Source organism: Entelurus aequoreus, linkage group LG01 (assembly GCF_033978785.1).
Source record: "Entelurus aequoreus isolate RoL-2023_Sb linkage group LG01, RoL_Eaeq_v1.1, whole genome shotgun sequence".
NCBI lineage: Eukaryota > Metazoa > Chordata > Actinopteri > Syngnathiformes > Syngnathidae > Entelurus > Entelurus aequoreus.
In genome coordinates this window covers 2,189,472-2,203,899 of record NC_084731.1, presented here as the reverse complement: position 1 = coordinate 2,203,899, position 14,428 = coordinate 2,189,472, and the positions used below count along the sequence as shown (strand labels likewise).

Sequence of the window (14,428 nt, the reverse complement as noted above, 5' to 3'; positions counted from 1 at the left end):
AGAGGAGATTCTGTAGAGAAATCTCGTTCGTTGGTTGACCTTTTTGATTACCTTGGTTGCCATTTTATCACAGGAAAGGTTAGCCTCTAGAATGGAACCTAGGTAGGTGACCTCATCTTTCCTGGTGATAACAATGTCACCCACTTTTATGGTGAAGTCATTGACTTCACCATAAGATAAGGCTCAGAATGGTTTCTTATCAAAACCTTTCTACATATAAAGTGCTTTTTTTGATTGATTGATTGATTGATACTTTTATTAGTAGATTGCACAGTACAGTACATATTCCGTACAATTGACCACTAAATGGTAACACCCCAATAAGTTTTTCAACTTGTTTAAGTCGGGGTCCACGTTAATCAACATTAAACTGCCTCAAGTTGTTGCTCGGATGAAATAAAATGACAAAACTTTTCTTCTACATATAAAAAGTGCAACATTGAACAGTTTCAAGTCAACTCAGCCTCAGATGAACTGACTGGCTAACTTGGCAGTGAGAGGATATATGGGCTCATTGTTCTTCCACCATAGAAGTGGATCAAAATCTAGTTTTTAATGCAATATGGATTTAAATCTGCTGCTATAAAAACATTTGTTATTGCTTTAGCCCTGCCTGACTCGCCGAGGAGAGGCTGTTGGAATGCGGTGGTGACGCTTCAAATGGGTTAGCATGTTTGACGTGTTGTCAGAAGCAGCTGCTGAACAATGTCGGCAAACCTCCGTCCTCCATTGTTGTATCGCACCGAAGTGTTCCCAAACGGGAGATCTTAACGAGGCAGGAGGGTCTTCCAGCTCTGGCTTTTACATGTTGTCGTAGCCCGTTAGCTGCTAGCATGCCGTGTGTTGTGCCTCGATGTGCATTGTTTACACAACGTGCGCTACGCTACTTAATATGTCCGTGTGGAAACTCGTTCGGTACACCTCTGAACCGAACCGAAACCCCCGTACCGAAACGGTTTAATACAAATACACGTACCGTTACACCCCTAGAGAATAGGGCCCTAAATCAATGTATGAAAACTCTGTGGTTCAGGTGAGTGCAACAACTGCGTGTGAACAAACTTATTTACTCCAGTGTTAAGTGTAAGTACTGAAATGTGCAAATCCAGACATTTGTGTAGCACAACATGGGGCCAAAAATGTCACGGCAAGAAATGATTATGAAAGAGTTTGTTTTTTTCCTCGCAGGTTGCTTGTTCGAGAAAAATCTGTGTCCCAGAGATCATCTTTGCAACGACGGTGAGTTTGCACAACGTGCACATATGTGATGCTCACATGAACCGCTAATATCCAAGAAGCCATGATGTCACTTGTGTTCAGGGCTTTCTTCCCCTGTAACAGGGCAGCATTTTGTTGCCAGAGATGTACGCAGCTTAGTGACCGCATTATTCAGGATCTCTGGGAGTGGATCACAGTATTGCAGGAGCAGGACCCACTGAAGGTTTGCACGTATTAAAAGACACGCAAACTTGACAGATTAAGGCCATGTGACGAGAATTGCATCTTATAAATGAGCAAAATAACAAGAGCAATTGGCACAGGTAATAGTTGTCAGCTGGGTTCTTGTCACTATCAGGCAAAGTCCGGTTGGAGTTCTCAGGTGGTGCCAAGACCTCAGAAATAGCAATAATCACAATGCAAAAACAGTAATGGGAATAACATTCATCCAACCATTCTTTACACAGCTTATCCCACAGGTCAGCCGGAGTTTATCCTCTCTGAATTTGGTCAAAAGGATAGGAAAAACACACTTTCAATAGTAGATTTGAACAACAAAAGCAGTCAGGTATCCGTTTGATGGTGTAAGTGCAGAAGCACAACAGGGACACACTTTTGCGGCGGCGGTGAGGTATCAGGGGTGTCATGTGCAGCAGGGGAGCTTTTCATTGTTCGTGTCCACACGCAAGTATTCATCTCAGACATGTCAGGTTCAAACACTGATGACATCTATTAGACAGACAAGAAGCAAGGAATCATGCAGAGACAGAGTTCAATTTGGCTCAATGAGGAGAGATGTTTTGGACTGTAGTCGTAGTTACAGATCCAACCTACGCTCTAAGGTACAGACCCACGTGCTCCTCTATTTATTTGGGAGGTCCCTGGTTACATCCCTGAGGCTGCTTCTGAAGGAAGGGGGGTCATTTCAACAGCCCCAGTTATAATAAATAAATGATAAATGGGTTATACTTTGTTGGAAGCAGATCAGAATCATATCCATATTTAAATGTGTTACTTCTTTCTAAACTCCTATAGTCATATAAAGAATAGCTAGTATTCTTCCTTCTTTTGAGTCTCATAGTAAGGTGTTGGCCTTCTAGATTGGAATGTGTCAGAGTAGAGATAACTCTGAGTAGTCTAAACAAAGGGAGTGGGGGCGGGGGACAGAGGGAAGATCACGGGACTTCTGGGGGTTTGAGGGGAGACCGAGCTAGACCGATCTGGACCGGGCTAGGGAACGCTTGGGTGCTGGGTTGGTCTCAGGTTTGTCCTCTAAGCTTGGAGAATAAACCACAAAATACCAATTACTGCCTGTTGATTGAATATAAACATCAGCTTATGTGCCATAAAAAGAATCTGGGAGAGACTAGCAATTGGAATTCCCCATTGGAGGAATGCTGGTCAACGCAACAACTTGTATAGCGCTTTTCTACCTTCAAGGTACTCAAAGCGCTTTGACAGTATTTCCACATTCACCCATTCACACACACATTCACACACTGATGGCGGGAGCTGCCATGCAAGGCGCTAACCAGCAGCCATCAGGAGCAAGGGTGAAGTGTCTTGCCCAAGGACACAACGGACGTGACTAGGAAGGTAGAAGGTGGGAATTGAACCCCAGTAACCAGCAACACTCCGATTGCTGGCACAGCCACTCTACCAACTTCGCCACGCCGTCCCAGTTAGACACAATATATGATTATTCAGAAATGCAAATGTGCTGACACTCGGGATATCGCCCTGTCTCTGCTTTGTCTGCGTCACGGTACTCGATGTTCTGGACACAAACACTGACACGAGACGACTCGCAATCTCGGATTTGCAAGTCGTCCCTTTGCACAGATAGAAAAGTACAACTTTAATAACTTAAGCAACGGCCTTTAAGCATAAGAGTTGTGCGATAACTTACACATAATTATTCTAACAGTCTACACCCAAATATTCATCTCAGAACGATAGGACGTTCTGCAGCCAGGGGGCAGCAGTACTTCATCTAATCAACAGGGTTCCTGTTCTACCAAGTAGATGTGGTAAGTACTCAGGAACACATGTGTACAGCGCTAATCGAGGCAGAGACATGGAGTAGTTTGTGACGGCGACGAAAAGAAAAACGCACACAATGCTTTGTACTAATGAAGACATCAGTATTATCAAGTTCTCAATAGTCATTCAATTCGGGGGGAGGCTAAATATCTGAGGGAAAATTATTGAGAAGGACATAAAATACAGTAAAGACGTACAAGTACTAAACTTAATGAATATAGACACAAAACAGTGGCCGCAGAACAGTTTTGGTCTTCATTAATCACATTGTGTATGCAATTCAATTTGCATTCAATTTGCTTGTTTGGTGGGCGTTCTGATGATGAGCATATATTCTGCATATTCATGAAAACAGACAACCTAATTGGATCAGTCCCATAGTGAAGTGCGAAACCTTAAAGGCCTACTGAAATGAAATGTTTGTATTTAAACGGGAATAGCAGATCCATTCTATGTGTCATACTTGATCATTTCGCGATATTGCCATATTTTTGCTGAAAGGATTTAGTAGAGAACATCGACGATAAAGTTCGCAAATTTTGGTCGCTGATTAAAAAAAAGCCTTGCCTGTACCGGAAGTAGCGTGACGTCACAGGTTGAAAGGCTCCTCACATTTCCCCATTGTTTACACCAGCAGCGAGAGAGATTCGGACCGAGAAAGCGACGATTACCCCATTAATTTGAGCCAGGATGAAAGATTCGTGGATGAGGAACGTGAGAGTTAAGGACTAGAGTGCAGTGCAGGACGCATCTTTTTCCGCTCTGACCGTAACTTAGGTACAAGCTGGCTCATTGGATTCCACACTCTCTCCTTTTTCTATTGTGGATCACGGATTTGTATTTTAAACCACCTGGGATACTATATCCTCTTGAAAATGAGAGTCGAGAACGCGAAATGGACATTCACAGTGACTTTTATCTCCACGACAATACATCGGCGAAACACTTTAGCTACGGAGCTAACGTGATAGCATCGGGCTTAACTGCAGATAGAAACAAAAGAAATAAGCCCCTGACTGGAAGGATAGATAGAAGATCAACAATACTATTAAACCATGGACATGTAACTACACGGTTAATACTTTCCAGCCTGGCGAAGCTTAACAATGCTGTTGCTAACGACGCCATTGAAGCTAACTTAGCAACGGGACCTCACAGAGCTATGCTAAAAACATTAGCTCTCCACCTACGCCAGCCAGCCCTCATCTGCTCATCAACACCCGTGCTCACCTGCGTTCCAGCGATCGACGGAGCGACGAAGGACTTCACCCGATCATCGATGCGGTCGGCGGCTAGCGTTGGATAGCGCGTCTGCTATCCAAGTCAAAGTCCTCCTGGTTGTGTTGCTACAGCCAGCCGCTAATACACCGATACCACCTACAACTTTCTTCTTTGCAGTCTCCATTGTTCATTAAACAAATTGCAAAAGATTCACCAACACAGATGTCTAGAATATTGTGGAATTTTGCGATGAAAACAGAGCTTTTTGTATAGGATTCTACGGGTACCATAACTTCCGTTACTCTGACTTTGTCACGCGCATACGTCATCATACATAGACGTTTTCAACCGGAAGTTTCGCGGGAAATTTAAAATGTCACTTTATAAGTTAACCCGGCCGTATTGGCATGTGTTGCAATGTTAAGATTTCATCATTGATATATAAACTATCAGACTGCGTGGTCGCTAGTAGTGGCTTTCAGTAGGCCTTTAACTAGTAAGTCATGTAATGACAAGTATGTGATGTCATTCTTTGCAGATGCCTGTGAGGCGCGCTGTATTCTTCTTTATTTATTTACTTAGCCTTTATTTAACCAGGTAGAATCCCACATCTGCAGTGTGCGCCGTTTACTAGTTTATCCAGCGAGTCCTGTCCTTAGTGACCAGGTTGCATTTCTAATGACCTTAACCACACATGTCGTAACACTGTACGTCATAAATGAAGACCGCCTGTACTGAGATTGATACTTTTTACTGGAAATGTATCAAGATGATGAGCTTTGATGTGTTGATCATGTTTGCAATCGGCATAAATACAGGATCAAGTTTTTAGGAAAATAGGGACGGGGGAGCAGGAAAATGTCCCTTACAAGCGATTTTAAGAATATTGTATTGACGTGTTGACCTTTATATAATTACATACATACATACATACATATTGCTCTACGGTCATTTTATGCATTCACAGTAACTTACTAATAGTTGACAGATTTTTATTGTCGCTATTTCCCAAATGTTTTAGCGGTGTGAATTACTACAGAATATGTTGTCTATGAGGTTTGACACTGCGTACACAATGATAGAGTGAAAGGAAAAAAAGTGGGCGGAAGTGCTACGTAAACATTGTCTCCACGGTCGGCCGCTATCAGCCAATTGCAGCTCATTGAAGCCGTTACTATGGCGACAGTGACATCAACTGCCTGACAACTGTGTCTCCCGTGTGTGTGTGATCAGAGATAGCGGCGATGACTCATCACCGGACACAGACACTCAAGCTCACACACACACACACACACACACACACACACACACACACACACACACACACACACACACACACACACACACACACACACACACACACACACACACACACACACACACACACACACACACACACACACACACACACACACACACACACACACACACACACACTTACACAGAGTAACATCAGCTCTGCTTCAGGTTGTAACTGCAGTAAGCGTTGATGTAATTACACAGCAAGTAGCATAAAGGGGCAGTGGAACCCCCCAAAAAGGGAAAATCCGTAAAAAATAGATGGATGGATGGAACACTTTTAAATAACTATTTAAATATGCTGAAATGGACCCTATATAGGTACACACAGATTGTATCTCATTAAGTTGTGACGTACCATAGACACATGCTGGTGGTTGTCATGGGCAACTATTGCGGGGTTATTGGTGGGCAATACCTTACCTTTTTGTCCATAACAATGTCGATATGTTGACGATATATTTTGACTTTAAATGGTGTATCGCGATTATAATCAGACTAAAACACAGGACAAAGATTTTAGGCAAGACCAAAATACATTTTAATCAACAAACTTACATGTGACCGATTTTATAATAATAAAAACGATATTAAAAAACTATGTAACAATATCGACAAGATAATACAATTATTCCAATTGTTTGAGATACATCATTTCATCATCATCCTCATTTTCTGTTTATTCCTTCCATGACAATGCATATACACAAGCCACGTACAGTTGACACTTTCATTGTTTTTCGATTCTTATACATTTCCATGATCAGAAAGGAGCAGATGGAAGAATAATATTCTTATATTTATCCGCCCCCTTTTTAACACAAATTATTTTAGATGACTTTATCACTGTTCCCTCCACCAACACCCCAAGTCCAACATACTTTTTAATTTGTCTTGTAAATGTCCAGTGTTATTATGTATTTTACAATGTACAGCTTTTATGTTTCCTGTATTTTATATTATTACTTGAACTGTTTTATATTTTAACTTCTATCCTGTTAAGCGTCTTTGAGTACTCTGAAAAGCGCTATACCAAATAAAATGTATTATTATTATTAATTTTCCTTTACCGTAATTTCCGGACTATAAGCCGCACCTGACTATAAGCAGCACCAGCTAAATTTAGGGGAAAATACAGATTGCTCCATATATAAGCCGCACCCGACTATAAGTCGCAGGGTTTTGATGTGTAATTAGCGTAGTATATAGGGGTTCCTGCTACCACGGAGGGGATTGTCGGGACAGAGATGACTGTTTGGGAACGCAAAGCGTCCCATTTATTAACTATAAATCTTTCAATCATTCAATCAAACTTTCACATCTTTGACATGGCGAACAGCATTCGTGCAGAGTACAAATAATACAACGCTGCAAAGTAATACAAAGTGCTCGCCTGTACGTTATCAAAATAACCAGCCTACCGGTATATGAAAAGTCAGTCTTTAATCATTGTGTCATCGTCTTCCTCCTGCGCACTAAAACCACCCAAATCCTCTTCGTCGGTGTCGGAGAAGAACAGGCCGTATATAAGTCGCACCCTTGTATAAGCCGCAGGGACCAGAACGAGGGGAAAAAGTAGCGGCTTATAGTCCGGAAATTACGGTAATCATTTTCACAATGACACGTCCAATCAAAATGAAAAATAAGTTTGATATAATTCCAGTTGTCTCTTTTTGTAACTATTTTTAAATTCAAAGATATTCTTGCAACTTTTGAAGTCATTCTCAGTCCCATTCCACTGTTATGCCGATGATGTTCAGATCTATTTACCTTTTAAGGCCACAGGACAGGTCGCACTTCAACCACTGCTTGACTGTCTGACTGACATTAAAGCATGGATGAGTGCTAACTTCCTCAACCTTAATGAGAGCAAGACCGAGATAATCATCTTCTGCGATACATCTCCAGTCTCGTTTGTCAGTGCTCTAGGTCCTCTGGGTGTAACATCCGGTTCTCCGTGAGAAATCTCGGTGTGATCTTTGATAGTGCCTTCAAATTCACCAAACAGGTCAGCTCAGTGGTTAGTACCAGCTTTTACCATCTCAGAACCCTAGCAAAGACCAAGGCCTATCTCTCCCAGAGCGACCTGGAGACTGCTATCCACGCCTTCATCACACACCGGCTAGACAACAATAACTCACTGTACGCTGGCATTGATCAAGCATCACTCCGCCGTTTGCAGCTTGTGCAAAACGCGGCTGCCCGTCTCCTCACCAGTACCAAAAAACGCGAGCACATCACCCCAGTGCTGGCCTCACTCCACTGGCTCCCTGTCGGTCACCGCATTGATTTTAAATTACTTTTAATTGTTTTTAAATCCCTAAATGGTCTGGCCCCACAATACTTGACCGAGCTGCTGCATCACCATACCTCGTCTAGAGCCTTGAGGTCAGCTGACCAAATGCTTTTGGCGGTCCCCAGATCCAGGCTAAAGACCAGAGGGGACAGAGCCTTTTCCGTTGCCGCCCCTAAGCTCTGGAACAGCCTTCCCCTCCACATTAGGTCAGCCCAGAGCCTGGGGGTCTTCAAAACCCTCCTTAAGACCTACCTCTTCTCGCTGGCCTTTGACCCGAGCTGAGTCCGCCCACTAGGCCACCATTTCTAGTCCCCCCCCCCCCCCCCCTTCGCTTTAGTTGTATTTTTCAATTTGTCGCACTTTTATTATTATTATTTTTTATTCTGCAAATTTTTAAAACTTTTTATTCGACCCGTTTTACCGTATTGCATTTGCACTATCTTGTTTAGCACACTCATTGTTTATGTTCTTCGTTTGTTTTTTGTTTTGCTTAGTTTTTTTGTTTTTTGTTTGCTCCATGCTTTTTTAACCTGTAAAGCACTTTGGTTCAATCTAAAAAGTTGTTGAAAATGTGCTATATAAATAAAGTTGACTTGACTTGACTTGACAAGAATGTAGTTTTTTTAGGTTTGTAAAAATGATATAAATATAGCAATATCAACAATATGAGAAACATGCTATTTTTGATTCAATATTGATTCGGGCTGCATATTATTTTAGTAATCACGTAATCTATTGATTAGTTCGTTTGATTAATAATCACTGTGATAACGGAGAATGGCCAAAGTTCTGTTAGGTACTCATCTGGACTGTGGAACCATTGGCACACATGTTTGTATGTCAGAAACTTTGGGCTTTATGTTTTATTGTTTTGTTTTTAATGTTTTATTGTTTTGTTTTGTGTTTTGTATTGTGTTTTTATGTGTGTAATGGATCTTAAAGGCCTACTGAAATGAATTTTTAAAATTTAAACGGGGATAGCAGATCCATTCTATGTGTCATACTTGATCATTTTGCGATATTGCCATATTTTTGCTGAAAGGATTTAGTATAGAACAACGTCGATAAAGTTCGCAACTTTTGCTCGCTGATAAAAAAAAACCTTGCCCCTACCGGAAGTAGCGTGACGTTGTCAGTTGTTCACTCCCTCATATTTTCCTATTGTTTTCAACGCAGCTAGAGCTATTCGGACCGTGAAAGTGACGATTACCCCATTAATTTGAGCGAGGATGAAAGATTCGTGGATGAGGAACGTTAGCGTGACGGACTAGAATGCAGTGAAATACATATTTTTTTCCGCTCTGACCGTAACTTAGGTACAAGCTGGCTCATTGGATTCCACACTCTCTCCTTTTTCTATTGTGGATCACGGATTTGTATTTTAAACCACCTGGGATACTATATCCTCTTGAAAATGAGAGTCGAGAACGCGAAATGGACATTACAGTGCCTTTTATCTCCACGACAATACATCGACGAAGCTCTTTAGCATCTTTAGCATGAGCTAACGTGATAGCATCTGTGTCAAATGCAGATAGAAACAAAATAAATAAATCCCTGACTGGAAGGATAGACAGAAGATCGACGATACTATTAAACCATGTACATGTAACTACACGGTTAATAGATCTCAGCCTGGCAAAGCTTAACAATGTTGTTGCTAACGACGCTAAGGCTAACTTAGCAACCGGAGCTCACAGAGCTATGATAAAAACATTAGCGCTCCACCTACGCCAGCCAGCCCTCATCTGCTTTGCTCAGCAACACCCGTGCTCACCTGCTCACCAGATCATCCGTGCGGTGGGTCTGCTAGCATCGGCTAGGCGTCTGCTAGCATTGGCTAGGCGTCTGCTATCCGAGTAAGTGGTCCTTGTGTTGCTACAGCCACCTACAACGTTCTTCTTTGCAGCCTCCATTGTTCATTAAACAAATTGCAAAAGATTCACCAACACAGATGTCCAGAATACTGTGGAATTATGAAATGAAAACAGAGCTTTTTTGTATTGTATTCAATGGAGAAGGCATACCTCTGTTCCCCGGGCTACGTCACGCGCATACGTCATCCTTCGAAGGCTTTTTCAAGCGGAAGTGTGGCGGGAAATTTAAAATGTCACTTTATAAGTTAACCCGGCCGTATTGGCATGTGTTGCAATGTTAAGATTTCATCATTGATATATAAACTATCAGACTGCGTGGTCGCTAGTAGTGGCTTTCAGTAGGCCTTTAATGTCTGCAGTAAAGATTGATGATAATCAAGTAATGGGATAAAACACGCTTAAAGCCTGGGTGCATATTTCAGGGAAAATAGTTGAATTAAACAAAATGACAGTGTGTCAGGTCGGCTAGATATTCTATTTGTAATCTATTCCATTTTCTAGCAATAAATTATGCGATTTACAACCTACTCTATTTATATCCCATTCTATTAATATAAAAAATGACATGCTATTGTTGTTGTGAACTCGAGTACTACATTTCGTGCCATCTCATGTGTCTCACGTGTGCTAGTATGACAATTGAATTACTTCAATTGCTGAATTAAAGGCCTACTGAAAGCCACTACTAGCGACCACGCAGTCTGATAGTTTATATATCAATGATGAAATCTTAACATTGCAACACATGCCAATACGGCCGGGTTAACTTATAAAGTGACATTTTAAAATTCCCGGGAAATATCCGGCTGAAACATCGCGGTATGATGACGTATGCGCGTGACGAAGTCCGAGTAACGGAAGTTATGGTACGCCGTAGAATCCTATACAAAAAGCTCTGTTTTCATTTCATAATTCCACAGTATTCTGGACATCTTTTGCAATTTTTTAATGAACAATGAAGGCTGCAAAGAAGACAGTTGTAGGTGGGATCGGTGTATTAGTAAGAAATCACATTTTCAACACGGTGTCAAATATTACAATTCAAGTGTTTATTACTATATTTCTTGAATAAATGCATTAAAAAAATGCTCTAAAAATAGCACTGTGACTTTAAATGCAAAGTCAAAATAGGTCTGGGTTCTTATGGATTAAAGAAGACACTTTCATTTCGATGCCGCTGTCATATTTAAAGACCTACTGAAAGCCATACTAGCGACCACGCAGTCTGATAGTTTATATATCAATGATGAAATCTTAACATTGCAACACATGCCAATACGGCCGGGTTAACTTATAAAGTGACATTTTAAATTTCCCGCCACACTTCCGGTTGAAAATCTCCTTTGGATATGATTTATGCGCGTGACGTCACAAAATGCACGGAAGTGTTTGGGCCCTATTGGACACAATACACAAAGCTCTGTTTTCCTCGACAAATTTCCACAGTATTCTGGACATCTGTGTTGGTGAATCTTTTGCAATTTGTTTAATGAACAATGGAGGCTGCAAAGAAGAACGTTGTAGGTGGGATCGGTCGGTGTATTAGCGGCTAAGTACAATACTTACAGCAACACAACAAGGACTACTTACCCTGATAGAAGACGCCTAGCTGATGCTTGCCGCCAAACCCACGGATGAAGTCCTTCGTCGCGCCGTTGATCGCTGGAACGCAGGTGAGCACGGCTGTTGATGGGAAGATGAGGGCTGGCTGGCGTAGGTGGAGCGCTAATGTTTTTATCATAGTTCTGTGAGGTCCGGTTGCTAAGTTGCTAAATTAGCCTTAGCGTCGTTAGCAACAGCATTGTTAAGCCTTACCAGGCTGAAAATTTTTAACCGTGTAGTTACATGTACATGGTTTAATAGTATTGTTGATCTTCTGTCTATCCTTCCAGTCAGGGGTTTATTTATTTTGTTTCTATCTTCATTTGAGAACGATGCTAGCACGTTAGCTCAGTAGCTAAGTGTGTCACCGATGTATCGTCGTGGAGATAAAAGTCACTGTGAATGTCCATTTCGCGTGCTCGACTCTCATTTTCAAGAGGATATAGTATCCCAGGTGGTTGGAAATACAAATCCGTGATCCACAATAAAAAAAGGAGAGAGTGTGGAATCCAATGAGCCAGCTTGTACCTAAGTTACGGTCAGAGCGAAAAAAGATACGTCCATCACTGCCTCTCAAGTCATTCACTGTAACGTTCCTCATCTACGAATCTTTCATCCTCGCTCAAATTAATGGGGTAATCGTCACTTTCTCGGTCCGAATCTCTCTCGCTCCATTGTAAACAACGGGGAATTGTGAGGAATACTAGCTCCTGTGAAGTCACGCTACTTCCGCTACAGGCAAGGCTTTTTTTTATCAGCGAGCAAAAGTTGCGAACTTTATCGTCGATTTTCTCTACTAAATCCTTTCAGCAAAAATATGGCAATATCGCGAAATGATCAAGTATGACACATAGAATGGATCTGCTATTTTAAATTTAAAAAAATCATTTCAGTAGGCCTTTAAAGCTCACATAAGTTCATATCTTTTTTTGACCAGCTATTTCAAATGTGATTTTTTTCAAAAGTATTTGACTTGAACAAACCTGCCTGGTGTCGCCTTCTCTCTTTCTATGCAGATGGTTTGTTTGGACAGTGCCGGGCTCCTCACCAGGATCCAGTCCAGTATCTGGTGTCTGTACCTACTTTGCATAAGCTGCAGGAAGTCCTCAAAGACCTGATGGTGCAAGGTGAGTCAACGCTTGAGTTTTCCCTCCAGTCAAAAAAAAAAGAAGAAGCAGAAATCACCTTTGACAACTCTGCGGCCGGAGCAGGTATGACCTGGAAGGACGATGTCACCCAGGCGACGATTGGCCGAGAGTTGAGTTACATTCCCACCGTTGGCTCGTGGCAGCTTCATGAGCGCAAACAGTAAGAGAAGTCACCGCCGTGCCGTACCTGGGATAAGGATCTCTTAATTCCATATTTCTTTTTAGGTTGCTCAGTCAGCGAAGACGTCGGAGAGCTGAGGAGTCAGGTGACCCGGAAATGATACAGCAGTTCCTCCAGTACCTAACCTTTGACCCCTCTCAATCCTCCATGCACGTGCAGACCCCCCTTCTGGAACCTTACGTCTACCACCAGGTCAGGAGATTTAAGGGATTCTTCATGCTGAATGACTAATTGCTAAGAAAAAGTTCCATTTGTGTTATTGCAGCAGAAGTTTGGCGATGAAGACGAGACTGAACGATCCCTCAACTCCTTAGAAGAGAATCCAATCTCTCCATTTCACCGCGTCCTTCCCCGCCCCAGATCCCAAGGAAAAGCTCTGGACAGAGACAGACAGCTTCTCCAGGACCTGGTGTCCTATTACCTCACCTCTCCGTCGTCTTCCTCCTCCCACGTCCGGGCCGTCTCCCACCAGAGGGGAGCGCCGGGAACATCTTTAGCGTTGGCCTCGTCCCTCCCGGAGCTTGACTTGCCGCTAGACTATGACCAGGACTACCAGTCACAAGTTAAACATCTTAGCAAGGAGCAGCAGCAGCAGCGCAGCAAGTTGATGCTGAAGTACGATGCCAGCGCAGGATTGGATGGTGGGAGGAGTCAAATAATCAATTGATGTTATTAAACCAGAAATGGGTCAAGAAAGTCATTCCAGTCCAATCAGGATTCATGTAATCTTGTACTGGTTTGCAGCCCGGTCTCTACAACGTTTGGCTCTGCTGCTGGACCACTATGGCCTGGATGTGAAAGATCTGTCCCCCGAGCAGATGGGAAAGCTGCCAGATGTGCTTAAACAGCTGCAGCTGGAGAGATCCTTCAGCCATAAATCCATTAAAGGTCTGTCAGCCCTTTGGTGCTCACGTATCGATCCGATCTTGTCAAGGGAGCATCAGGCTAGACCAGGGGTGTCCAAACTTTTTCCACTGAGGGCCGCACATTGGAAAATCAAAGCTAGCAGGGGCCATTTTGATATTTTTTATTTTAAAAACCAATACAATATATTAGGGATGTCCGATAATGGCTTTTTGCCGATATGCCGATATTGTCCAACTCTTTAATTACCGATACCGATATCAACCGATATATACAGTCGTGGAATTAACACATTATTATGCCTAATTTGGACAACCAGGTATGGTGAAGATAAGGTACTTTTTAAAAAAATGAATCAAATAAAATAAGATAAATAAATTAAAAACATTTTCTTGAATAAAAAAGAAAGTACAACAATATAAAAACAGTTACATAGAAACTAGTAATGAATGAAAATTTGTAAAATTAACTGTTAAAGGTTAGTACTATTAGTGGAGCAGCAGCACGCACAATCATGTGTGCTTACGGACTGTATCCCTTGCAGACTGTATTGATATATATTGATATATAATGTAGGAAGCAGAATATTAATAACAGAAAGAAACAACCCTTTTGTGTGAATGAGTGTAAATGGGGGAGGGAGGTTTTATGGGTTGGTGCACTAATTGTAAGTATATCT

At 42.0% G+C, this 14,428-nt stretch overlaps 1 protein-coding gene across 4 annotated transcripts in view; it reads left to right on the top strand.

Moving 5' to 3' along the window:
- LOC133646686 (receptor-type tyrosine-protein phosphatase-like N) overlaps nucleotides 1-14,428 on the top strand; it is a 53,255-nt gene that overhangs the window by 13,651 nt on the left and 25,176 nt on the right. For 3 of the 4 annotated variants that reach the window (XM_062042356.1, XM_062042350.1, XM_062042335.1), the window contains 6 exons: nucleotides 1,189-1,239; nucleotides 12,573-12,683; nucleotides 12,768-12,864; nucleotides 12,930-13,077; nucleotides 13,151-13,526; nucleotides 13,630-13,773. In XM_062042356.1, coding sequence (XP_061898340.1) covers nucleotides 1,189-1,239; nucleotides 12,573-12,683; nucleotides 12,768-12,864; nucleotides 12,930-13,077; nucleotides 13,151-13,526; nucleotides 13,630-13,773 — 927 coding nt within the window. The remainder of the gene's footprint in view (nucleotides 1-1,188; nucleotides 1,240-12,572; nucleotides 12,684-12,767; nucleotides 12,865-12,929; nucleotides 13,078-13,150; nucleotides 13,527-13,629; nucleotides 13,774-14,428) is intronic. The other variant, XM_062042343.1, reaches the window with a different exon arrangement.